The sequence below is a fragment of the Lagopus leucura genome, unplaced genomic scaffold (genome assembly GCF_019238085.1).
Source record: "Lagopus leucura isolate 7727_CA_CO unplaced genomic scaffold, USGS_WTPT01 Super-Scaffold_100048, whole genome shotgun sequence".
Lineage (NCBI taxonomy): Eukaryota > Metazoa > Chordata > Aves > Galliformes > Phasianidae > Lagopus > Lagopus leucura.
Genome location: NW_024962294.1, coordinates 2,929,885 through 2,955,089, shown reverse-complemented (window position 1 = coordinate 2,955,089; position 25,205 = coordinate 2,929,885). Strand labels below are relative to the sequence as shown.

Sequence of the window (25,205 nt, the reverse complement as noted above, 5' to 3'; positions counted from 1 at the left end):
TTTTTTTTCTCTCCTTTTTCTTTCTTTTTCTTTCTTTTAATTATTTTTGTCTTTGCTCGTTTTTAATTTTGGAGCCTGGGGTGTTGGGGGGTCCGTTGTGAGCCTGCAGGGTTGAGATGCTTGTTTGCAAAGCTGGCACCCAGGATGCGCAGCGCTGCTGGTTTTGGGTCGGTTGGTTCTTAGAACCAAAGCACAGCCCTGCAGGTGGAGGGTATTGCAGGTCGTGGTGGGTGCTGTAGAACCCGAGGACAGGCGGTGTGGAATTGCACAACACCTCCAGCTCAGGAATAGAAACCAAGCAGGCCTCCTGACTCCTGCTCAGCCCCTTATCTGCTGCATCAGATTGCCTTTCTAATAATAATAATCATCATCACCATCACAGGGAATATATAAATAATAATACACGGCGAGATAGTTACTACTCTTAGCGTTTGGTTTGCTCTGATTTCACCGATACTCCGCGCTCACCAAACCCCAGCTGAATCACAGCTGCTCCTCCTCCTGCATTTCAACACACGGGCCAGCCGCCGCCGATCTTTAATTTAAAGGCTCTGATATGGAGGCACACTGGGCAGGAGCTGTGGGTTTGAGCTGTGGGTTTTGAGCTGTGGGCAAGCTCTCCCGGCTCTGTTTGCGTTGGTGCCATGCCTTCGTTTGGCACAATTAGCCAAAACCTGCCATGGAGCAGCCTGCCCTGCCTCTCGCTTGGTTTGCCCGAGGGATGCTGTCCTGGGATGCAAGGTCAGCGCTTTGCTGCTGTGCTTTTGGCTTTTTCTGATCTGCATACCTGTGCTGGAGATGTCGGCTCCTTAAGGAGGTCTGCGTGGTGTTCACGTGTCGGTTGTGCTTTTGTCTTGTGGGTTAATTGCATAGAGTGGCTGAGGTTGGAGTTGACTGTAGAGACCACCCAGTTCCAGCCCCCACCATGGGCTGGGTGCCCCCATGAGCTCAGTCTGCACAGGACCCCATCCCTGTGCCCCCACAGATTGATGACCTGAGCAGTTTAGGCCTATGTTGTCTTTTGTAGGGCTTTTTTTGGTCTCCTTTTCAGAAGACTGTAAACTTGTAGGCAGAAAAGGGAATTCACCTATGCTCGATTTGAGCCATGTTTGGTGAAAATCCAGTCCATGGTGGGGAGATGGGGGGGTAGTTTTCTCCTTTCATTATACTCATTGCTTTGCATTTTTGAATGAACCTGCCACTAAAACTAAAACAAAAAATCCTTTTGCCCCTCCCTTCCTCCCCATCCATCCGTGTGCAGATCAGCGATGTGGAACTGCTGCCTGCAGAGTGGTTTGGGCTGGAGATGTCAGAGGTGGTTTTCTGGCCCGGCTGCCACTGGGGGGCTCTGGCACAGCACCCTCTGCTCAGCACTGCTCACCTGGAGGAGCCCCAGGGCTTTGGCTGAGCACCAAGGCTTCCATTGCCCTCCCTGCTCAGCTTTGGGAGGTGAGAGCAGCCAGCAGGGCTTGTGGTTATTTGTGTGGTGCAGGTACTTCATAGATGAGTGTATCTGTGTAGATGTGCAATGTGCATATAGGTGACAATGTGCTTTTTGGCCCTTCTTGGCAGCAGTGTCACAAATGAGAGGGACGTGGACGTTGGGTGCAGGAGCAGCGTTGGGACTGGGGAGGGGTTGGTGTGACCGTGCAGAAAAGCATCCTTCATATGGAAAGAATTGGCCATTTGTCTTGGGATCCTGGGAAAGCCCTGGGCATCATCTTCTCAGATGCAGTGAAATTCTTCCAGCAAATGTTCTCGTGGGGTTTTTGGCCAGAACCGTGACTCCTCTCCGTGCCCCACCTCTGAGCTTCCCATTCATCTTCCACCCCTGTCCCATCGCTTCATCTCAGCCCTTGAGCAACTCTTTTCACTAAAGCTGTGCCCAGAAAACATCTGAGGAGTTGGAGATCAAGTTGAGTTGGGTGAGAAATGATGGCAAACCAGGCTGCAGCTGGAGCTCATGGCAGGGCTGGGGGGCACCAGGCTGGGTGCTGGGACCCACACCTCTGAGCCCACAGAGTCCTATGAACTCCCAGCGCTGCCTTGGCCCCGCTGCCTTTGCTCCATTCTTTCTCTTGCACCCTGCTTTGCTGTGGGTTTGATCTGCAGAGGACATCTTTATTTTTTTGGAGTTGACACCTTAGCTCTAAACAAATGGCGTGTCAGGTGCCGAGTGTTGACATACTCTGTGCAAACAGGAAGTAATAAAATATTTGAGCTTCCTGTGGAATTTCCTTCCCTCCCCCCCCCTCTCTGCAGCTCTCCATTGAGCAGCAACCTGACTTTGCTGCACTGCAGTCCTCGTGCAGAGGCTCTCCCACCCACAGGAGGCAGAATGTGGAGGAAGGAATAGCTGGGAGCTATGCAGGGCTGTTTAGTCTATTCCTGGATAAATGAGAGCATCTCCAGGGCCTCCCCTCACACCTCTCTGTTGGCTGCCTTCCCTTTCCCCTTCCTCCAGCTCTGTCCTCCTCCTCGCTGTCACTTCTTGCCAAACCTTTCCACTTCCTCCTCTCCTCCCCTCTCCTGCCCATCTCCTGGGAACTCTTTGCAAGCTCCTGCTTTCTTCCTTCCAGTGTCTTTTCTAATTTTATTTTATTTTATTTTATTTTATTTTATTTTATTTTATTTTATTTTATTTTATTTTATTTTATTTTATTTTATTTTATTTTTTTGCTGCTGTTTACTTTTTCTTAACACCCATTCCCCAGCTTTTTACAGCACTTTCAGCCCTTAACCCCATGCTTTCCCTTCCTACCCCATCCTGACCACCATGGTGAGGAGAACCCAAGCAGAGTGGATCACCCACCCATAGCCCTGTTGGGCAGAACACACGTGTGCAGCTGTGTCACCAGGAGCACACCCACCCTCAGGCTGTGGGTGCTGGAGAGGTGGGGATGCTCAGAGCCCTCTGCTTCCCTGCTGAATGCTGGACCACTTGGTAGAAGGTCAGGAGAAGCTGGGGGATGGAGATGTGTTGTATTTATTATTATTATTATTATTTTATTTAACCCCTCCCCCAGCAAAAAGCACATAGGGATGGAGCAGGGTGCTCCATCCACCCTGGGCACCCATGTGCTTTTTGCTCTGCAGCTTCATGCTCTCTTCTCCTGCACTGATGGGAAGAAAAGCGAGGACAGGCAGGGCAACACGTGGGGCTCCCTCATCCTACTGACCCCAGTACACTGTGGGGCCATGCTGGATGTGTGCACTGACAGCTCTGAACACAAGGGATGGGCTGCAGCCTCAGCCCCAGCTCCCCACACGCCCGTAGCTTCTCACCTCCCACGTTTCTGAGCCATTTCCAAGAACGCTGGGTTTTTCTTTGATGTTCTCAAGAGCCTGGCTGAGGGTTTCCCTTCCCTGCCTGTCCCCTGTGTGCGACGTCAGGCTGAGCTGCAGCCCAGCCACGCGCTCTCAGCTGCGAAATGGAAAGCTTGTAGTCTGCAGGGGGGTGAAAACCCTCCTTCCTGCCCCTTCTCTGTGCCTGAGCGAGGTGTTGGTGGAGGTGTTGGTGACCCAGGAGGGGGGGGTTGGGGGTGTGAGGTTGTACTCCAGCAGCCCATGTGTTGAGGGGCTCATGGCTGCAGGCAGAGGTGGGGAAAAAGGTCCCCCAAAATAGAGGAAAGGCTGAGCTGGGAATGGGGAGGATCTGCCCAAAGGGGCAGTGGGTGCCTCCAGCCCCATTTCTTCTAGTGGTGGTAACAGTGCACACCAAGCTGCCCCAAATACACCAAAGAGGGAAGCCCCTTTGGTGCTTTTCTTATTTATTGTCTCCCAAGATCTGAATTTTTTTTTCCTTTTCCAAATTCTGGTGAATCTGTTCTGAGGGGTTTTGCCTTTGATTCTCAGTGAGTCCTCCAGTTCGAGGCAGGGAGGAGGAGGGTGTCTGGGGCTGTGCTGGTGAGGACAGCCATCCCACATCCCCCCCCAACCGCCATCCCCACAGCTGCAGAGGAGTCAGATTTGCATCTAGAGACAGCAAAACCAGCAGCCTGCTTGACTCAGGAAAGGGAAGCAATGCTCTTCATCAGAATAAGCTCTCTGTAGAGACCCCAGTGTGATGGTAACAACTTGGAGCTGCCAGGTGTCCCTATAGGATGTGCTGCTCTAAGCTGAGCCCCTGTCCCCCCACATCTGGGGCTGTGGGTGCACCCCTTGTGTTGCCTTATGCTGGGGCATAGCTGCATTGTGCCAAGCTGACTCTTTACACCCTATCTTCATGCCTTCATGGCTTAAATGCCATAAAAAGTACAAAAGTGCAATTATCGTACAGTGGAGGTGGTTGTTTGTGTGCTGACTTCTAGTTTTTGAAGTCATCGATGATTTCTGGCGAAATTTCTGACTCTTTGGCAGTTCCTTTAACAAAGAGCATCTCTTTGGGACTTCCCTTTATCCAGGCAAAAAAGAGAAGCAGAAGGAAAAAAAAAAAAAGGGAAAGATCATCCAGGAACGTTCTGATTACCTCTGAGAAATGCAGATTGCTTCTCTGCTTGCATTTAGGCTGGGCTGTGAGCTGGGTTGTACGACTGCAGATCTTTATCTTGGCAAAGAGGGTTTCTCATGGGGATGCGTGAAACTTGAATTTGAGCTGTCCTTGCATTGCCAGCCAGGCTTGTTGCTGAACTGCTCCCGTGGGGCGATAGTTTGGGGTATTCTGAGGGCCTTTTGTGTTTTTCCTCTGCTCCTCCTTAGCGAAATATAAATGAACAAATGTTTCCCAGTTTATCTGGGAACTGTTTAAATAATAATAATAATAATAATGGACAAAGCAGAAATATAAAAGAGGAGAAAAAAAATAGATGACCTCAATGCTTCTGGGGCAGTTCTTTGCCTACTGTAAAATCGCTTTGATTTGTTCTAATTTCAAGTGCGGCGCTTAAGCTGTGCCAATTTCCCACCTCTCCTGACCCTGGGGAGGAAGAGGAGGAAATCCTTAGTGACCATTTCCTGCTTCCACTCTGGCCCTGGGCGCGTGGCGGCCGCCTGGTGCTGCCTCTGCTCCATTCCTGGTGGGGTTTTTGGCTCTCTATTCCCACCCCCTCCCAACCTGCAGGAGCAGAAGGGGCTCTGGGCACGTTGTGGCATTGGTGGAGAGCCCCTTTTTGCCTCTTCAAGTGGAGAAACATAAACGCAGGTTCTGGGCCGATGGCAGCACAGTGGTGTGTGTCCCAAAGGCTCTCCCAGTGCCCCCTCCTTTGGGGCTGTGCTGGGGGTGCAAGGAATCAGTGCAAAGCTCCAAGCTGCCGAGTTCATGCAGGAGTCCCTGCAGATCAGTACTTGCTGTGGAGCAGGGTTTCTCTGTTTGTATTCCCATTGCTAATGTGTTTTGATCCCAGCGGGTAAATCCGAACCCTTTGGTATCTGCTGAGACCATCCAGGGCATTGTTTTCTTGCAGAGGCAGTTCGGGACTGCTGTTGATACATGCATGGCAGGCAATTATGTTAAACTACCTCCTCTAATTTCTTATAGGCACTGCTACCCTGTTAACCCCTTCTGGGCAAAGGCACGAGTCGGGGTTCAGCTCGAGGGGTGGCAAACACTGAGTGGAGCATTGCAGGGACCTCAGCCCTCCCAGGAAGGCAATGTCCCCCGGCTGCAGGTTTGCATCACCCATTCCTGTAACCCAGGCCTTGAAATAAGCAATAACAAAGCAACCCAAATTATACGGGCTCCGGTAAATTGGCTCCTCTAATTATTTTATTTGCTGCATGTAGTGCGTTCCACCTCTGCTTTTATAATCACCCGGCGCATAATAACTGCAAAATCATTTCACTTAAAAACGACCAATATTTTCTAAGCAAAGCAGCATCGGGAGGCAGAGCAGGGAAATTATTTTTTGCTCCTGGTGTACAAAGAATCTTTGTTGAGATTGGTTGCAACACCTCCTGCTTTTGATGGCTTCGGAAAACCCCAGGCTGTAGGAGAGCATAACCTGATTCTGCTCCGGGTTTGTGAAAGACAGAAAGGATTGGGATTGGAGATGAGGGCATCGATATTGCATTTGGAAGAGATTGTAGGGGAGCAGAAGGAGCATCTGATGAATGGGGAATGTTTGGGGAGCAGAGGTCTGGTGAAGGATGCTTCCAGAAGCATCGGTGGTGGTTCAGTGTGCAGGGATTGTACAGATAAATAGCAAAATGCATTTCTGCTGGATGTGGCTGTGTGAGTCCATGCTAAGAGATGAGCTGGGATGGGGCAGGAGGGGATGTGTGTGTTGGGACACACGAGGACCAAAGAGGAGTGTTTGTATTGAGGATGCTGTGAACTTTGCAAAGGGGCAGAGGAGTGGGAGCACAGCGTGGACATGGGGGCTGTTGGTGAGGATGGTTGTGTGTTTATTGACACAGTGCAGCCCTGCTCCCCACGGGCAGGATTTGCAAGCTCAGGAGGACAGCACAAAGGGTTGACGATTGAAAAGAAAGTCAGTGCTAAAAGGCAAGTTTCATTTCAGGGAAGATAGCAGCTAAAGGACCCAAACTATCAAACAAAACCACAAGATCGCATCAGATATCGGGGCAGGACACGTCTCGTTTCTCCCTCTCAAAGGGTTTATCAGCACAACCAATCGCTTCAATGATGTGGCAGAGGAAGGAAGAGGATTTGACTCAGAGTGAGATGAAATTGAGTTCCTGAGACCCCACTCTCCACTGACCCATCACCTGTTCTGAAATCTGGCAGAGATAAATCATATCCTGCAGCGGAAGGGGCTTCGATGCTGTTTTGTATGATTTTATCTTTACTCTTTCCAGCGAATCTATGCACTGAGTGGTAGAGAGAGGAGCAGCCAGAAATGGGGGGCAGCCCGGTGCTGCAGGCTCCAAGTCATGGCACCAGGGATGTTGGCAGCGGGATGCAGCCAAAGCTGTGCTTCCCTGTCAGGGCTGCTGGTGTGGGAACACAGCTCTGCTGCTGTTTCCCTGGAGGAGCACTGTGCAGAGCATTAAGGGAGCCACGCAGGTAACGTTGCTTTGGGGCTCTCACGGTGTTGCATTGAGAGTGTTGGCAAAGCTCGACAGGAGCTGTAATTATCCAACATACCAGCCAGTCTCTGGAGATGGAGCTCAGAGTTCAGTCCTGGGATTGGGGGATATTAGCATTCAAATGTCAGGGCTCTGCTCCAGCTCTGTCCTAGGGCAAAGGGGAAACCCAAGGCTCAGTATCCTCAAACCTTGGGAAAGTTTGGATCTGATCTGTGTGGTGTTATTGGGAGTGCAGGACCGGCTGGGGAGAGCTGCTGCATCCAGTTGGCTGCTGCCTGGCCCTGCAGCATCAGGCACATCTCGTATGCATTAGCTGTAACACTGCACATTCCTTGCACGGATTTGAACCCAGCAGATGATCCTCCCTGTCCAGGGCACAGTATCCTAATCCTAAGCAGTGTCACCCAAAGGAATTTGATGCGCTTGCCCTAATGGAACAGGTTATTAGATGGGAAAAACCAGCCATACTGGTACCACACAGGTTCCATTTCGAATTGTTAGATAGCAGGCATTAACTCACTGCCTGCTGCAAACTGGCAGAACTCCACTGATCTGTGCACTGACAGCTAATGTATGCACTTGGAAATCTGATCTCAGACTCGACTGAGGCAATACCAGCTGGATGTGCTTGAGATCTGTCTGCTTCCTCCCCAGCACCCAGCCTTGAAATCTTTGAATTGGGGTTTTTTTGCCTAATTCCGTGAGAACTGGATGGCAGCCCATAGCTGAGCTCTGCCTTCCTGGAAGTGGGAGCAGAAGCAGCGAGGGAGGGTGGTGGGGTTTTGTTTTGTTTTCTTTTTTGCACCTTGCTATGAAAGCTGCAGGATTTCCCACAAACGTGCCGGGTGAAGTTTTCAGTTCTTCAGTCAAGACCTTTAAATCCCTCCTGATCCACCCTGCAGCCTCAGAGCCAGATTTTTCTCAGGGGTGTTTAAGGATGGGAAGACCTGGTGAACTTTACCCTGTCTGCTGCTGAGATTCCCACCAGCTTTACCAGCACAGCAAAGTGTTTTAATACCTTTGCACATCCAGACAGGATCAGTCCTCCTGTGCAAACCCTAGGATTGGGGAGCCCATGTCCCTCAGGGGTCCGTACTAAACCTGCACAGAGATTTGGGTGTGATGCTCCTTTCAACCTGACCATGAGCCGCAGCTCCTGCATCGTTAGGAGCTGCTGGAAGTCCCATCCAAGATTTGTTTTCCTCTCAGAGGGCTGAGTTTGGGGGTGTGCTGGTGTCAGCAGGGCTCCAAAGCACGATGGGGTTTATCGGAAGCTGTGTGCTTGCGTGGCCTCCTGTCACGGGGTGGGCAGGGAGAGAGGCAGAGGCGAAGCCAAGGGACCAACCCACAAGTGAGAGGAGATTAGGGGCTTGCAAACCGGCTAATCAATACCAGCCTGCATATAATGAACATCTCTCCCACTGCTGCAGCTTCAGACAGTAAAAACCCACTGTAAGTGCAACGTATCTCCGTGCTTCCTGCCAGCTGGCTGTGAGCCAGCGTGTTTTCTTCAAAAAGAGGGATATTTATTTTCAGCCTTTTAGAGGCAGCCAATTCATCTCGGACCACCACTGGCTAAAAAAGCTTTAGAAATTAGCAGCTTCTTTTTTCTTTTTTCTTTTCTTTTCTTTTTTTTTTTTTTTTAATTTTCTCCCTTAAATATTATTTTCCTTTCGTTGTTGGAGTCGGTGTAAATCCTCTGCGTTGCGACACTGCCCTGCTCTCAAAGCTGGAGGAAGACAGTAGCAGCAGTGTCTCATGAAAGCCAGAGGAAACCAAAGCAGAGCCTCGCCGTGACTGATTCTCTTTCCAAATGGCGTAAGCAGGCCGACTTCAGGCATGTGAATAATGAGTTATCTGTGCTTGACTTTGTTAGGCAGCAGAAGAGATGGTCCCTGCGAACGTTTTCCTCTTTTCCTCTTAGCAGCAGGCTGGTGCTGCTGCTCACCAGGGCTCTGCGGAGCTCCCCGTCCTCTTCTCCCATCCTTTGGTGGCTCTGGGACCCGCTGTGTGCTTCTTGGCTGGGCATTTCCCATGGCGAGCCTCGAGCTGGAGGTGTGGGTGAAGGCTGGAGGGGCACTCACCTCCTGCACTGTAGGTATGCAAAGATGAAACCTCTGAGCCCTGTGCTGCGAGGGACAGCCCTGATGTTCCCATAACGCAGGTGCTTCTCATGTGGCTTGTTCCCAGAGCTCATGCTGGGACTTGAGGCTCAGACTGGGAAAAAATTCAACCCTCTGTAAAGGATTGGAGCATCTCTCCCAAGTACCTCTTTTGAGGGCTTTGGGAGGGATGTGAAAGGTGTTTTTGTGCACTGACATGGAGTTTTATCCGCTGCTGGTTGCTTTCTTCCAGTCCATTCTCGTGGACGTGTAGAGGCTGAGCTGTTAGGCTGCATGGCTGCTCCTTGGTTGGGCTGCAGAGAAAGGAAGCAGGTGGGTGCTGGTGGCCGTGCTGGGCCTTGCAGTGCAGGTGGCTGTGCTGGTGGGCACGCAGTGGGCTCTACAGCTGCTGGAGCTCAGCTGGAGTAACCACAGCACATCCCAGCTGAGGCGTTCTGCCCTGGCCGTGCTACTATCTCCTGGTTCTCATCTCCTCCTCAGTGGAGTAAAGGAAATGATCTGCAAATGCGTGTGTTAATGAACAGCCCCCACTCTGAGCTGAAATGCTCTGTGCTTCCTTTGCTCCAGCTTGCTGCCAGTGCTTCACAGCAAGGCGCCCGGGGAGGGACAAGCCACTTCCCACCATCTGCTCCCCTTCCTCTGGTAGCACAGGGCTGCACTCTGCCCAGCCCCTGCCTCTCCTGGCCATGGCTCCATCTGCCCCCACATGTAGAGAAACCCAGGGCTGGGCTCCCCAGCATCTGTATTGGGCCAAAACCAATTGAGCAGCACTGACAGTTTGGTATCATTCACGCTATGAAGGTCCTGGAGTCCCTTTTCTACTTTTGGTCAGCTTTGTATTTGCATCTGGGGAAGCAGGGTGCTTTGCTGGGCGTTGCAGACACCCCTGCAGCCACGAGAGGTTGCTCTGTTGGCAAGTAGAGTAGGGTCTGTTTGGTGTTTGGAATCTTTCAGTGCAGAAGCATGCCTTTAAATCAGCTTGGAGGGCCTGAGCTTCGGTGCAGCGCTGGCTTTTTGCTGTCAGCTTTCCAAGAAAAAACCCCAAACTTCCAGGATGCGCCCTATTACTGGCCTAAGTGTCACAGCTCTCCCAGCTGGGAGGTGTTTGGTGGGATTGCTTGTTTGCTGGGCTGATGCAGATCGCGTTCTTACGCCAGGATTTGAGGTGGTCTGTCCAAATTTGCACGTCATCACGCTGAGTATCAGCGTTAAATGATTCAGGGCGCTGAAGCCTCCTCTGACTGATTTCTTGGGTTGAGGTCTGACGCTGTTTGAAGTCAATTGAAAATCCACCCACTGACTTCAGGAGGCTTTGAGTCAGTCCCTGGGTTAAGCTCGAAACCACCTTCCTTTTCTCTAAGGTATGAGCTATTGTTCATTTGACGGCACTGGTTTCCTCTACATGTCAGCTGTGGGCAGATGGGGAAGGGCTTTTAATGAAGCCAACCGCTGCAGAAATAAAAAAGCTCAGGTTGTTCTGATGAAAGAAACCCATTAATAGCAATTCTCTCTTGCGTGACAAAGTCTGACGTCCCCAGCTCTCAGTGACAAGCAGCAGGAAATGCTGGGGAGACAGCTTGTACCGAGCAGGGCTGGTAGTCCGTGGGGCTGCTGGTTTTTAACTCATTCGCTTCCTTTTTCTGTACAACACAGTGCTGTCCCAACTCAGCCCCATGGATGGAGGTAGGCATGGACAACACGCACTGGGGAGGGCCTGGGGAAGCTGGCCAGGGTGTGAGCCCCACTGCTGCTCACCTCCTACACCAACCCCAGTGTTTGCTTTGGCTTACATCCACATCGAGTTTTCTACATTATTTTTTATCAAGACAGCTTTAGGTTTGGTTTTTTTTTTTTGCCTGCACACAAACCCTGTTCCAAAGGACACTGCTGTTTACTGGAGGCAGCACAGGGACTGCAGTGCAGCACAGCGTGGCTGCGTGAAGCCCTCGGTTCAGTCGTGCAGCTGAAAAATGCTCAAATGCATTAACAACATCACTTAATTTAAACTTCAGGGTTTTCTGTCATGTCCCAAATACTGCTGCAGGACGGGATTTTGGCTGAGGTAGGGGCAGATAATTACATTTCCATTGAATTTCTGTGCAGCTTCGTCTTCACAGTCCTTTTGGCTCCTCTGCTAAGTTGTGCCTGAGAGGAGTGCTAGAGGAAAAACTTATTTCCACCTATTTTTCTTCTTGTGTGTTCAGATGAGATGTGGCCCGAGCAAGACACCTCATTGCACACTCATCTCTTCCCCATATGCTCCTTATGTCTCCCAGGACCCTCCAATAACATGGAGATGCCTGAGGTCTTGGGGCACAGGGAGATGAGATTCTGGTGAGGATTCGAGGTTTCCTTGGTTTACTTCACACAGTAAACCAAGCAGGGAGTTGCATTTTCAGAATACCACCAGGTTTTCCTTTCTGCTGGCAGCCCTTTTGGAGCATCTTGCTCTGTGGCATCAGCACATTGGCACTGGGGCTGGAGTTGTGCATGGGAACAACGTGGGGACATCAGAGAGCAGGGCTGGAGCTGATGCTGGAGTCAGGGCTGAGCTTCCCAGAGGCTCCCCAAGCCTGGGAGCGCATCCCAAGCCAATCAGAGGCATGATGGGGAGATACCAGATGCCAGGCTGAAGGAGGGGAAAGTCTGGGGACCTTCTGTGACTTTGCTATGAGCTGACACCGTGCTCACGCCAAGCAGATGTGGGGCCCTTCAGCTTCGTGCGGCTGTAACTGAGGCTGGAATTCAGCCCAGGGAGAGCGAAGCCGTTCGGCAATGATTAATGTAGTAAAATGGGAAAGTTACGTATCAAGTGTATTTCATGTGCCTCTTGCCTCAGGCCTATTAGCATAAATTTAATAATTATTATTGCCCCGTTCCAGCAGCTGCTACCTAAGGAGCTGGGAGCTCTTTGCAAATGCTTGTTAGCTGCTGCTTTAGGGCTGGGAGAAGAGGAACAGAGCGAAGCAAAGCGGTGCCATGGGCAGAGCAGGGCAGGGGCTGCAGTGGGACAAGGGGCTGTCCTGGGTGCATGGAGGAAATGCTGTAGAAAACACAACCAAGCATTTCCCTCACTGATTCCCTAGTTGTGGAGGCAGGGGGCTCCTGCTGTGCTCCACCCACCAAAGGGGAACGGGTTGGACACCATCCTCTCTTATCACCTTCCAGGGCACAGACAAAAGCTAGAAGACCAAACCAAACCCTTTGCTGACCGCTACGGGGAACTGGAGCGGCTGCGTCAGTCCATGAGGGTCACCCCCACAACACCCAGCCCCCGTGGATCCCTCAGCACCCCGAGCCACTTTGGGTCGCAGGCTCAGACTCCTATCCAAGGTAAGACTGGCGTGCATCTCCAAGGTTGGGGTTGGGATTTTGTTCCTGAGAGCCTCCTCACACCCATGGGGTGAGCAGATGGCTGCTGAGCTGCACGCTCCAGTGGTTTCACCCAGTAAAACCAAGCAGTTCCAGTCGGAATGCTGGGAGAGCAAAGCAACGTGCTTGGAATCCAGTCACTCCTTTGATATGAAGGCGCTGTGCAGACGGTTAAGCATCAGCTATAAAGGGTGTATTGCACTTTACATGCTAATCCAAATGGTTTCTTATCTTGTTGAGCTGTGTTGATGCCAAGCCCAGCAATCCACCGCCTTGTTCCAGCCTCATTCCCCACATGTATGCACACCTGCATGGGCGCACGCGCAGCCTTTGCTCTTCCCATCAGTGCTATCAGTGGCACTGAGCCCTCAGGTGTTCCGTGTGTCTGCCTGGCAGCTGCCAGGAAAGAGGTTGGGGCTGCAGCCTGCCCATCCTGTGTGCTGGAGTTTCGTCCCCAAGGTGTAGGCGCTGCATGTGAAGCGATCTGGCTGCTTTGCTGCACTGCTCGGCACCGCTGTAATTAAGAGAGCTGTTCTCTCATCTGCACGGTAGCCCCGAGTTCCCTCCCGTGTGTTTTTAATCGTGGTGTTGCTTTCCTTTGAGAATCTGCAGAAGTACAAGCAGAGATCTATGGGGTATTATTGAAGCGATGCGGGCTTTGAGTTTTGGTGTGAAATCGTCTCCCTTGGAAGGGTTGGGGCTGACAGTCTCAAAAGCCCCAGAGCTGCGCTTTCAGAAGTGGTGTAGATGTTTGATGACCTCAGTTTTGTTGGCCAGGGGGTTGGCAGAGGCACCAAGATATGTTAGAAAATGTCACCTGAATTGTAAAAGCCGATTAGGGTTTTCCTCCCAACTCCAAATGACAATGAACGTTTAATTTATTTCTCAGTCTATGCTTGGAATTTCCGATGATAGCAGCGCGGTTTGCGAGAAGAACATTTTGTGTAGGATTATCATTTGATTTTTGTTTAAAAGAAGAGAGGCTGAGTTTTATAGACTCATCTCATTGGCTGTGCAATAGAGATTCTTCGGAGGAGGCTGGGAGGGAATAGTTTAAATTAGCACAGTCCCCTGTAGTGCCAGAAACCCAGAGAGCATCATTTGGAGCAAAGAATCAGGTGATGACACAAATGCAGAAAGAAAAATGGAACGGGCCACGAGTCACCGCCTGGGCCAGATTCCCAAATGTCAGTGACAGCAGGAGTGGAGACGCACAGAATTAGCCCATCCCAAATGGCTCCTGCAGAGCACATCCAAAGGAGGACCAGGAATGCTGCAAAGCTGCGCTTCGTGCGCGCTCCGCTCTCGGCTCTGCTGCTTCCAAATTGGAGGAACCGTCTTAAAAACCAGGAGCAGAATCGACTCGAGTGATTTTAATCTCAGCCTTTTGACACAGCGCTGGCTATAACCAAGCAGAATAATAATCATTAAAAAAAAACCCAACCCTCTTGCTCTCACACACACAGCTTATTCACAAAGATCGTAATTTTTACCCGAGCAAGTGGAGGCTGCCCCATGCCAAGAACAACACGGGAGTTAACAGGCCTGTAATTCTCACGACTTGGCACATTCTCAGGTAACACACACGAGAAGCTGATTAGCAAAAGCATAACGAGATGCTGGTTAGGAGGGATGGATGAGGCAGGCTGAAGTTTACCAGTCCCTGCTGTCTCTCACTGGGTGCTGCAGGTCCTCCTGTCCCCATCCTCTGTAACCTGGTGACCTCCTGGTTCTGCTGACCCAGTGCACTGTGTGAGCGATCCCTGATCTGCTTGTGGCCAAACTGATGAGCTAGAATGTTCTGAATAGCCTCAGCCACTGAGGGGCAAGCAGAGCCTGGGTCCTCAAGCAGGGCACGTGGAGGTTGCGAGGCAGAAAGGAGCTCAGGAGATGGGGTTTGTCCACTGAGGTCCTTTGGAGATGTTTGCCCTGTCTTCCCCTGTGCTGCAGTGGGATCACATCAGGGGCACTGGTGTAAATGGGAAAGGAATTGGCCCTCAGCCATTCACAGACTTTGGGTGCAGCAGCTCCTGGGGGTTATAAATATCTCCTGCAAAGTGCTCACGGCGATGCTGAGCATCTCCCAGCAGCACCAGTGCCCACTGCCCAGGGTCAGTTCATTGCAGAGGCTCCAGCCCTGCTTTGCCCCTTGCAGCTGAGCGGGGAGCCATTTGTTCTGATGGAACAGACGTCTGCAGCCCTCAACACGCTGGGTTTGTTGGCCACATCCACTGTGCAGGGAGAGAAAATGAGAAACCCAGTGGGCTGGGCAGAGCCATTGGCATCCACTGAGGGTTTGGCCCAATTTTCCCCCAGTGAGGTCTGGGAAATCTGAGGTTTTGAAATCCTGGCTCTCCCATCTCTGCAGTGAGGCACCATACTGTCATTAGGACGGCCCGAAATGGTTCCTGATTACGGGGCATGCGATGCCAGAGCCTTGCGTGCTGGCTTCATTGCCACTGTTGTCTTTGAGCTTTAAATAAAATTTTAAAAAATATATTAAAAAAAAGAAAATATCAAGTAGCTCTCAAAAGTGAAGCGAGATGTTAAAGGAACTTGCTGCTGGCTGCCTCTTGGGCCCCTTGCTCTGGGGAAGTGGGCTGCTGACAGGCACATCCTTTGGGAGCACCCAGACAGCCCTGCAGCCTCGCTGCCCTGCCTGTGCTCCAGCAGCTCCATCTGAACCACTTTATTCCCATTGCAACAGAAGAGGACCGCCCAGGCAGCCGGCTCCTGCCTGCTGGCCTCGTGCTGGAAACATCTCCAATTGCTCAGGAGGAGTTGTGTGCGTTGTTCAGCAGCACAGAGGGGCCTTGGGTACAGGGGGCCAATTGCAAAGTGATTTTGAATATGATCTCTGCAGTACTAGAGTGAGCTGTGGTGATGAATGCGCTGAACATCTTCATGTTGCTGCAGCAAAACCGAGCTCCCCTGACCTCACAGCACCGTAAACGTCTGCTGGATGCTTTTGCAGACTGCATCCCTCCCTTCCCAGCCTTGGTGCCTGCTGGTGAACAGCCTCAGCTCTCATCTGGACGCTGCCCAGTAGAACCAGTTGGGTTTGTGATCCGTTTCTCAACAACCCATTTCTCAAATGCAGTGTTTTTAACACAGGCTGCTCAGCAGCAGAGCACTTCATATGCAGTTCAAGTAAAATCTCTCTCTCTCTCCCATTCTTTCTTTTTAAATATACATTTTAAAGTATTAGATTACTTTTAAGCAGCTTCTTGGCATAGCCAGCGAGTGCCCCATTGTTTCCGAAATGCAACGTGGCTGCTCTGAGGTTAAGTCCTGAATTATGGGCCCAGCAAATACACTGAATTGCTGCTTCCTAATCCCTGTCCAGATCGACTTATGGTTTCTTTAAAATATCCGTTTCTTAATGGATAAAAACATTCTACCGTGGGCAGAGGCTAAATTGTTTCCAAAGGAAGCCAGGCAAGCATTAGTGGGAAGAAAACATATTGTGGGATTCGGCTTCAGCCTCGGAGGAAGGAACACTGCAAGGATGGCTTCCGGGCTCCGAATGCACCCATGTCTGTGCAGCTCCTCTGCTGTGTGATGGGTGCTGGGGCTGATGGTCAGAGGGGCTCAGGTTGGGAGCATCCCACGTGCTGTGGGTGCAGGCAGAGCGGTGCAGGCAGGGTTGTAAATCCTGCTGCTTCCTTTTATGTCGTCAGGGCTTGTTTTAATGTCGTTGTTGGGTTGGTTTTTATTATTTTTAGTGCTCTTTGAATGCAGGTAAAGAACAGAGTGCAGGGAAGCTGCTGGGGGGTCTGCAGTGTGGGCTGTGCTCCTGCTCGGCCCACCCACCCGTGCCAATTAGCACTGTTAGCTCGTTAGCTGGTGGCTCAGCCGTGCGGGGCAGTGCGGGGATGGTGAGGGAAGGGGGGCTGGGGGGCAGAGAGGACAGGCAGCAGGCTTGTTTAGTCTAGCATAGGGCAGGCTGGGAGCAGAGTGCGTTGCTCTGTAAATACATCCAGGGCATAAACAGCAGGGATGGGGAGAGCTGATGTAAGCAGTGGTGGCACAGAACAGGGGGGGCTCAGCCGGCTGGAAGGGGGGGAGAAGAGGGCAGGGGGAGGGCAGTGAGGGGTACAAACGTCCTATGGACCTCAAAGAGTTGTGAAGGGGGGGAACTGGGGGCTGCCCCCAGATGGAGCAATAGGGGGGAGTGGGGGGGGGAAGCAGAGCTGTGCTGCAGGGTGCTGGGCTTGCAGTTAGAAAAGCAAGAAGCAAAGGTGCTGGGTGATCTCGAGGTGGTGCCTGGCGATAAGCGCCGTGTTTGGGTTCGGGTTTTTTTTTTTGTCAGGCTCTGCAGAGGAAGTATTTGCACCGGCTTTGTGCTCTGCTTCGATCAGATACAGAACAATTGCTCTATGGGTGTGTAACAACGGATGCTGTTCACACCCTCATTTATTTTTTTTTCTTTTTTTCTCAACACCTCCCCTTCCCCCCCCCCAAAATAAAACCCGCTCTATTTTCTGCGGGGTGAGAGGAAGAGGCCGTTTTCTTTTTTAGTTGGCTCTGACTGGGAAACAAATGAACTTGTTCACATGTGTGACAGAGCCGTGGGAGCGTGGCTGTGTGTGTGGGTGGCAGGAGAGCAATGCTTGTCTAGAGATGAGCTGGATCCGGGGGGCTCAGTGCACCCCATCCCCCTTCCCCTGCAGCGCTGCTTCTCCCCATCCTTGGCCACTGCCCCGCTGTGCTGGGATGGAGCCCTGGGAGCAGGGGAAGGAGGCAGAGAGAGGTCAGAAAGATGCCAAAAAACCATCCAAGCATCATAGAAAGGATGGGAGAAAAAAGAGCAGGAGGTGTAGATGGGGAGAGGATTTCTGTCCCCGCTCCGTCTCGCGCACGACTGCGTATTATATACATGAGCATAAAATATCATTAGTGTTTACATTGTCGTCAATCATCATGGCATAAGGCAGGAAAGGAGCTTGCTTTCCCTCAGGCTAAATTTTTCATGACAATTTTGCAAGGCACGTATATGCATATAAATAAAGCAGTGATATTTGGCCAGGCTGCAGATATTTATGTGTTCTGTACACACGGAAAGTTCCACGTTATCAGGTTCCCTTCAGATTCCCTTTATTCTCTCTGCGTGCCACGCGCTATATGGGTTTGTGGCTGCTGCCTACACTCAAGCTCTGTTTTATTGCTGACTTAAGGGAGAAACCATTGCACCTTCTCCACATCTCCAAAGCAGGGACCAGAGAGCGGTCCCTGGGGGGATTTGGAGTCACTCAGGTTCCATGCATCACATTGCTTTGGCTCCACGAGGGCTCCCAAAACTGCTGCAAGCACCCACCGGCCCTGACCCAGTTCAGTCCACATCTCCTCTGAGGTGAAAGCAGAGCTGCTGTGACACCTGAGAACGGTTGTGATATCAGCAAAGGGGCTGAGGGTCTGTTTCCATCGGGCTTTGTGAGTGGGGGGATATGGGGTCCTCTCACAGTGCTTATTACAGCTGCACAATTACATAGCAGGGTGTGCCCCGGCCTCGCGGTCCCCTGGGCAGCACGGCCCTAACGAGGAGACAGTGGCATTACTAATCAGGGCTTTGACCTTTACATGGCTTTTATTTAATACACATTCCTCACTTCCCCAAACTCCCATCCAAAACATTGACATTTCCGCTGATAGATTGGGTCAGATTTTGGAGTAGTTGGGGGGGCTCAATTCCTTCTTACAATGGTTAAATTCTTACAGCTAAATGGGCTTATTCAGTTAGTGCAGCAGCTGGTGCGATTTCGAGAAGAAAATAAACATTTCCTTCAAATATTTTGATTGGCAACTGGACAACTGAAATACTCAAAGCTCGGATTGCCAGGGCCCAAAAAAGCAAATGGGGGTTGGATGGCGAGCGAGCAGAGCACACTGCATGCACCCTGCGAGGCTGTGCTGGGATGGGGACAACCCTGGGGATGGGAACAACCCGACCTGACTTTTGTCTGCTATGCCAAAGGGGCAGAGGGTGCAGCTTCCCCTGGGGTTTGCATAGCCGTAGCTGGAGGGCTGCTTTATTGCTGAGTGAAGTGAATGCGATGAGTATTACGGCCATTCTCCACCTGGGGTTGTCCCTAAGTCCCCCCCCTCCCCTAGGAGTCCCTCTTCGGACGTGGGGAATAGGGGCGGCTGTCGGATCTGAGCGCAGCCCCGACGGTGCATCCCCGACGTGGGGAGCGGGTCGGAGCTTCTCTTCGCCCGGCGGCCGCCCGGCTCCCTCTAGCGGCCCCTCCGCCTCGGATCGCGGCCCCGTCCCTCTGCCTGCAGTCGGACCGACAGCCCATGGCTGCTCCCTGCTCTGCGGTGCGACGGAGGCCAGCGGGGATGGGAAGCCCGAGAAGCCCGACCGGCCGCTGCTGCCGCTGTCCGAGCGTTCTGGAGCAGCTCTCGTGGGGTTGGGGCAGGTGGGGGATAGCAGAGAGATGGAGTTTTGTTCTGGGGTACCTTCAGCCCAAAGGTGAAGATGAGAACGCGGCTGTAATTAGCGCTCTCACACTCTTGTGTCCCAATTAGCAGCAAGTACCAGTTGCCAAGTGTTGCAAATTCTGGCCAAGACAACGGAGCTTTTAAAGGACCCTTTGAGTGTGGCAGAGCAGAAGGGAAATGTGCCCTGAGCACCCGTGTTTTATTTCCATTTTCTGGAGTATCATTTATGGGTGTGTGGGAGCCAACAGAGCGGCACGGTCTGATTGCTGGGGGCCATCATTGTCTCTGGGGCAGCAGCTGAGCATCACTGCGTTTTGGGGGATTTGGAGCCCGTGTGCTTTGCAGCAGTGCAGCTTTGCACTGGGACAGAGCATCCTGCAGGCAAACCAGAGTGTGAAACCAACTCGGTTTGTTCACTTGTGGGTGCTTTTCCAGCCAGCCCCAAGCACACAGCCCTCAGAGCAGTGCGCAGAGGGGCGGCAGCGCGTTGCAATTCGTGACGGCTTTGAGCTGCTCCTCTCTTATCTCACACCAAAGCCGCAGCCATGTTCCCCACGCAGGTATTCCTCCTTTCTCCTGTGTGGAGCCTGCGTGGGAAGTGAGCACTGCCTGCTCCTCTGAGGGCTGCAGGACTCACCCAGACCAGGAGGGGTGCAAGTCTGATCTCCCCCCATCTGCACCAGCAGCGTGAGCCGCAGCCTTTGCTCAGCTAGAAGGAAGCAGCTGGGGTGTTTTTTTCCTGGGGAAACACTGCAGGGATTTCCCCATAGTTTGGAAGAGCATGTCTCGTCCTGCAGAGCACGGGGAGGAGGTGAGCCTGGAGAAAAAGTCACTACGGCCAAAGGCCATTCTGATCCCAAAGCAGCGAGGTGCAGCTCCCTGCCTTTAGTGAGGGAAAGCTGCCTCCAGACAGCCCACAGCTCTGAGCTCCGTGTGCCAGCTGTACTCTCTGTGCTGGAACTGCTCTTCCTGGAGGTTTTTGTTTCACGAGTGGTGTGGAAAGGCTGAGAAAAGTGCACTGGTGGCATTTATGGCCGTGCCCTCCTGTACAGCCTTTGCCAGAGCTTGGTGAGGGCTGCTGAGCTGCGGGGAGCAGGATTTCACATCTTCCTTGGAGAGCAAAACTCTTTGCCTCGAGAGCCCCCTGCACAGAGGGCTCAGTAAGGAAAAGGTCTCATGGCACCAGGGGTGGGCACGGAAAACCTCTCAGGTCCCAAAAGGAGCTGCTGGTGTGGGCTCCCCTTCCCTCTGGGTTTCCTGCAAAGGAAGGACCCGACAGCACTGGGCTGTGCCCCACCGTGCATCCATACCCCCCGAGAAGGGAGCTGGGCAGCATCTCCCACACTGACCCAGGGCTCCCTTCCCCCAGCAGAGTAAAGCCTGAACTTCTCACTCTCTTTATCCTCTTGGATGGAGAAAAATACACAGAACGAAGCGAGCGAGGGGGATGTTGTGGCTCCTAGCTTGGGAGTTTTCAGCCGTGTGTTTATCAGCTCCATCCCCTGATGGTATCAGCACGAACAGGCCACCCACAAGAAGGCTCAGCAGCCCAGTCTGGGCTCCAGCTTTTCCTCCCTGGCTCCGTGTGTGCGTGTGTACACAGCATGGCTATCTGGGGAGCGGCCGTCTGGGGCTGCATCCATCTATTTACTACACAGCTGATGTAATGGCTAAACATTTCTTTTTCTTTCTTTGTTTATGAGGTGGGTTTTGTTGTTGTTGTTGTTGTTTTTAATCTACCAGAGACTAATAGACCCCGGGAGGAGTCAGCTTAGTCGTGTCCCTTCTTGGATGGGAAACAACAAATTTCAGGACAGGAAATGGGAACGACTCAAACAAGATGGGTTCGGGGTTTTTGTATTTAAGTCTCCCAGCTCTCATCCCCAGCAGATCCTAGAGATGTTCTTTCCCTCTGGCTTTAATTCCTCGCGCAGAGCGTGGCTGCAGCACCAGCTGCACGCTGCCAGCGCGGCGCTCTGACCGCCCGCTCTCTCCCTGCACCCCACAGGCACATCAGAGCTGAGCCCCTTCTCGGACCCGCGGCAGTTCGACCGCTCCTTCCCCACGCTGCCAACCCTCACCGAGACCAGGTTCTCCGACCCACGGATGCATTACCCCGGCGCCATGTCAGCCGCCTTCCCCTACACCGCAACCCCTTCAGCCACGGGCATCGGGGGCATCAGCATGACCAGCATGCCCACCACCACGCGTTTCCACCACACCTACCTGCCTCCTCCCTACCCCGGCTCCACGCAGAACCAGAGCGGACCCTTCCAGACCAACCCCTCTCCCTACCATTTGTACTACGGCACGTCGTCGGGTTCCTATCAGTTCTCCATGGTGGCGGGTGGTGAACGCTCCCCCACCCGGATGCTCTCTTCGTGTACGAGCGCCTCGGCGGGGAACAACTTAATGAACCCCAACCTGGGCAATCAGAACGACGGGGTGGATGCGGACGGGAGCCACAGTAACTCACCAACAACCATGACGACTACTGGGAGGATGGATGAGTCGGTTTGGAGACCCTACTAGGAAGGAGGAGGGCAGCTGGGCACCGAGAGCTTTAACCGGATCGGCCGCCGCGACGTTACTCCTTTCCCATCGAAATGATGCTGAGGGAAAAGGTAAACCAAAGTCTCCCAAACCAAAAGCAAAGCAGGAGGAATCCTCTACACATAACCACGGGCAAACATCAAGCAAAGCTGGGCTGGGACCTACGTTACATTTCAAGATGAACGTCCACAAGGCTTGAATTTGTCGCTTGATGTGGTTCCTTTCATATGGTTTTAATATGTGGATTGTACATAGGGAAAAAAAGATGCGTGGATTCAGATGTTTGTTTACTGCCGAACACTTCTCGGTCATCTCACTTGCACCCTCATCCCCACACAAAGCATTCAGGAGTCAGGGAAAGCTCGCCCTTCTGCAAAGCGCTCCAGAGACAAGAGCAGGAAATCATCCGAGCCATCTCTGTGCCGAAGCACAAAGACTGAACTGAAAAAAAAGGAAAAAAAAAAAAAAAAGGAAGAAAAAAAAAAGGAAAGAAACCTTTGTCTCCTCTCATTCCCTCCCAGCAGTGTAGGGCTGCTGCCCAGCAAAGAGCTCTGGTTTACAGCACAAGTTACAGGCTGTGTGTCCCTCGTGGGTCGGCATCAGCCACGCGAACGGGAGCTGTGATGGGGCTGTGATTATTCCTTGCTGACGACAGAGGCTGTATTGTTCATTTCTGTGCATTGTCGTCGTTTTTTAAGCAGTAGCGTGGCTGATCCCGTGCCCGGCAGGCCCTCCCCTCTCCTCTATGTTTACATATGAGATGTACTTTTCACACGATGCGTTGTGTTTTGTTTGCTCTCTCGCCTTGACCTCACCATTCAATTCTTTGCTCCTCTTAGCAGATCTCAGCGATGATGATGATGGTGGTGTGTGACGTGAAGGCGGTGTTGGGGGCAAGCCGAGATGTGTGAGATGCAAATTCCCGGCTCGTGAGCTGCTGTGGGGCTGGGAACCTTTGGCACTGTGCTGCCGTGGGTCTGTGGGTCTTCCTTTGATCCTCTCTGAGTGCCTGCACACGCAGCTGGTGGCAAAGCGTCCTCCTTCTGCTGTGATTCTTTCCTGTGTTTTCACCAGGAGCGGATCGACACACGAGGACTTGTTTTATTAAGCAACGACCGGCACTTACCAGCGTGTGCTGAAAGCACCAACTGAGATCTGGAGAAAGGAGCGCTTCCTACTCAGCCCCTCTCATGGTGGGAAGGTCGTGAAGCAATGCCAGCTGTCATCCCACATCCCCTCCTTTCCTCCAGGTGTCTTGGGGTGCTGGTGTCGGCTCAGCAGCTGAAGGACCGGCACTCAGAGTCACTGTGGAACCTTTGGGGGCTCTGCCTGAGCTCCAGCACACACCACGATTCCATCCATTCCCACCAGCGCTGGGTTGGTGGTTGGACACGATGACCTGGGAGGTCTCTTCCAATCTTAAAGAATCCATGACCCTCGTTGTGCCTCTTTGTGCACGAGCGCAAGAAAACATAAACCCAGCAGCTGCCCCCCCATCCTTCCCTGCTGAATTTATGCCCTTATGGCCGCAACACCTCTTGCCAAATCTCAGTTGGTAGCTCATCAGCAATCAGTTCTAATTGCACTACCATGTAGAGATGGGAGCGAGGCGTCCCTGTTTAGTTGGAAAGCTGCGATGACCACTCAGTGAGTTAAACATGCAGCAAGAGAAACAACTCTTCTATAAGATTCATCCCACCCCCAAATCCCTTCCCCAGCAAAACTGCAACGTTCACGTCCTTAAGCAACAGCAGGCACCTTTGGGTGCTCCCAGCTGGAGAAACTGGACCGGAGCAGCCTGTGTTTGGATGCATTTATATTGATCATCCAATCGCACCACTGATTGAAAGCACAAGCAAACAAGGCATTCGTAGGACTAGCTTAATTTATGACTGTTCGTAGTGAATTAAAAAGAAAAGCAACGATGTTGTTTTTATGACATATTGTCATGTGAAGGCGTAAATATACGCACCTCTATGGTATGCAGATGGTCACGAGACAGGCCAATGTTTTTTGCTTTGCACTATAATTTGCTTTTTTTTTTTTTAAAGAAAAAAAAAAAAAAAGAAAATGCACAATTGCTTGTACAGTATGAACCCCTTTGTCCGGCTCAAAGAATATTTAACTATAAAATCTAATTTTTAGTCATATTTGTTATAATAATATAATTCTTAAATGTGTTGAAGGATCCGATTCTTAAGAATGCTTCTAATACTTGTACATGCAGGGTAAAATGACAACGAAGAGCTAAGGAGATGAGAACAGAGATCGCTGTAGATAAAGAAGGCCAAAGCTGTTGTGGTGGTTTTTTTTTTTAATGGTGTCTTACAATGGACATTAAAAAGAAATGCTAGCGATACCAAATAATGTGGTTGTTGTGTAACGTACCGGCCCTACTTGAAGGCAGTGCCCTCTATTTAATATGTAGCCCATCTTTTTAACCTGTAGCACTTGTCACTGGGGTGGGGGGAGGTGGGTGGAGGGGGGGGGGGGGTGAGGAGGGGCTGCTCCTGGTGAAGTCATTGGGGACGTCGCTGCTGCGTTGGCTTCCAGAGGGTGGCCGGGTTCCTCCTCGCCGTTGGTACGAAGCCATAGCAAAGTGGTCAGTTCTGCTTTTCCATTATTGGTGTCAATGTTCTTATCCATTGTACATGATTATATTGTCAGGCCTCCGTGTAATCGTTTTAATGGTTTTCCATGTGGAATAATAAACGTACGGTTACAAGTTCCCGGTGCCTCCCCTCTGCTCACTCCTCACCCGCAGCGCTGTGTTCTTCCACGCCAAACCCTGAGCACAGCTCCTCTTTGAACGGCAGTGTTGTCTCCCTTCTTATAAATCACTTCCCCAAAGCTTTTATGTGATGCAGGGCAGGTGGGATGGAGCCCGCCTTGGTGCCGTGCCACAGGGCCGCACCTTTCCCTCATCAAACCATTAATGAGCCTTGTGCAAGGCAGCAGCCAGTGCCCCACAAGCACAGTCCTGTCCCTTTGAAGCAGTGGGGCCAGATGTGAGGAGCCCTCGGACCTCCGACCCCCATTGGGTGCCATCACCCATCACCATCACCATCGCCCATTGTCCATTGCCCATCACCATCTCTCATTGCCTACCCCCTGTCACCCATCCCTCCCCACCACCCACTGACCCCATTGACTGCCCACCACCCATCACTCACCTCTCATCTCCCATTGCCCACTGCCCAGTGCCCATCACCCATTGTGTGCTGTACCACAAATAGGGCTCCAGCACAGATCCCCCTGCATGCCCATGCCAGGGTGACTACTCCCCCAACACCTGCAGCTCAGCATCTTTCCCATTGCCAAACCAAACCCCGTGTCCCTGGAACCCATCACCTCCCCAAACCCCAAAATCTAATGCCATGTCCCTGGATCCCCATCACCCTCCCAGCCCCTTTCTGCCCCACAGGGCCATGTCACTGGGGTGTGAGTCTCAGTGCCACCCCAAGCCCTCGGGCAGCAGCACACACCGGTTCTGCAGCAGCTGCATAGGGCACATTTAACTGCAGCCTGAGCTTCCCCCGAAGCGCACAGCGTGCTGCTCCACACGAGGGCTGCAATTTAATCACAGACACTGTTTCTTATTGAAGTCATGCAAACAAAGCCAACTGCATAACTGTTCATCCCCTGACAGCAGCAGGGCGGGACGCGGGGAAGGTGTTTTCTCTTGGGCTGGGCCGGGAGATCACAAGGCTCTGCATTAAAATACACTCT

General features: G+C 52.0%; 1 protein-coding gene across 1 annotated transcript in view; it reads left to right on the top strand.

Annotated features, from left to right (window-relative positions):
- RUNX3 (RUNX family transcription factor 3) overlaps positions 1-23,932 on the top strand; it is a 43,345-nt gene extending 19,413 nt beyond the window's left edge. Inside the window, exons 5-6 of the mRNA XM_042885117.1 lie at positions 12,279-12,443; positions 20,932-23,932. Coding sequence (XP_042741051.1) covers positions 12,279-12,443; positions 20,932-21,455 — 689 coding nt within the window. The 3' untranslated portion in view covers positions 21,456-23,932. The remainder of the gene's footprint in view (positions 1-12,278; positions 12,444-20,931) is intronic.
- The last annotated feature ends 1,273 nt before the right edge of the window (positions 23,933-25,205 follow it).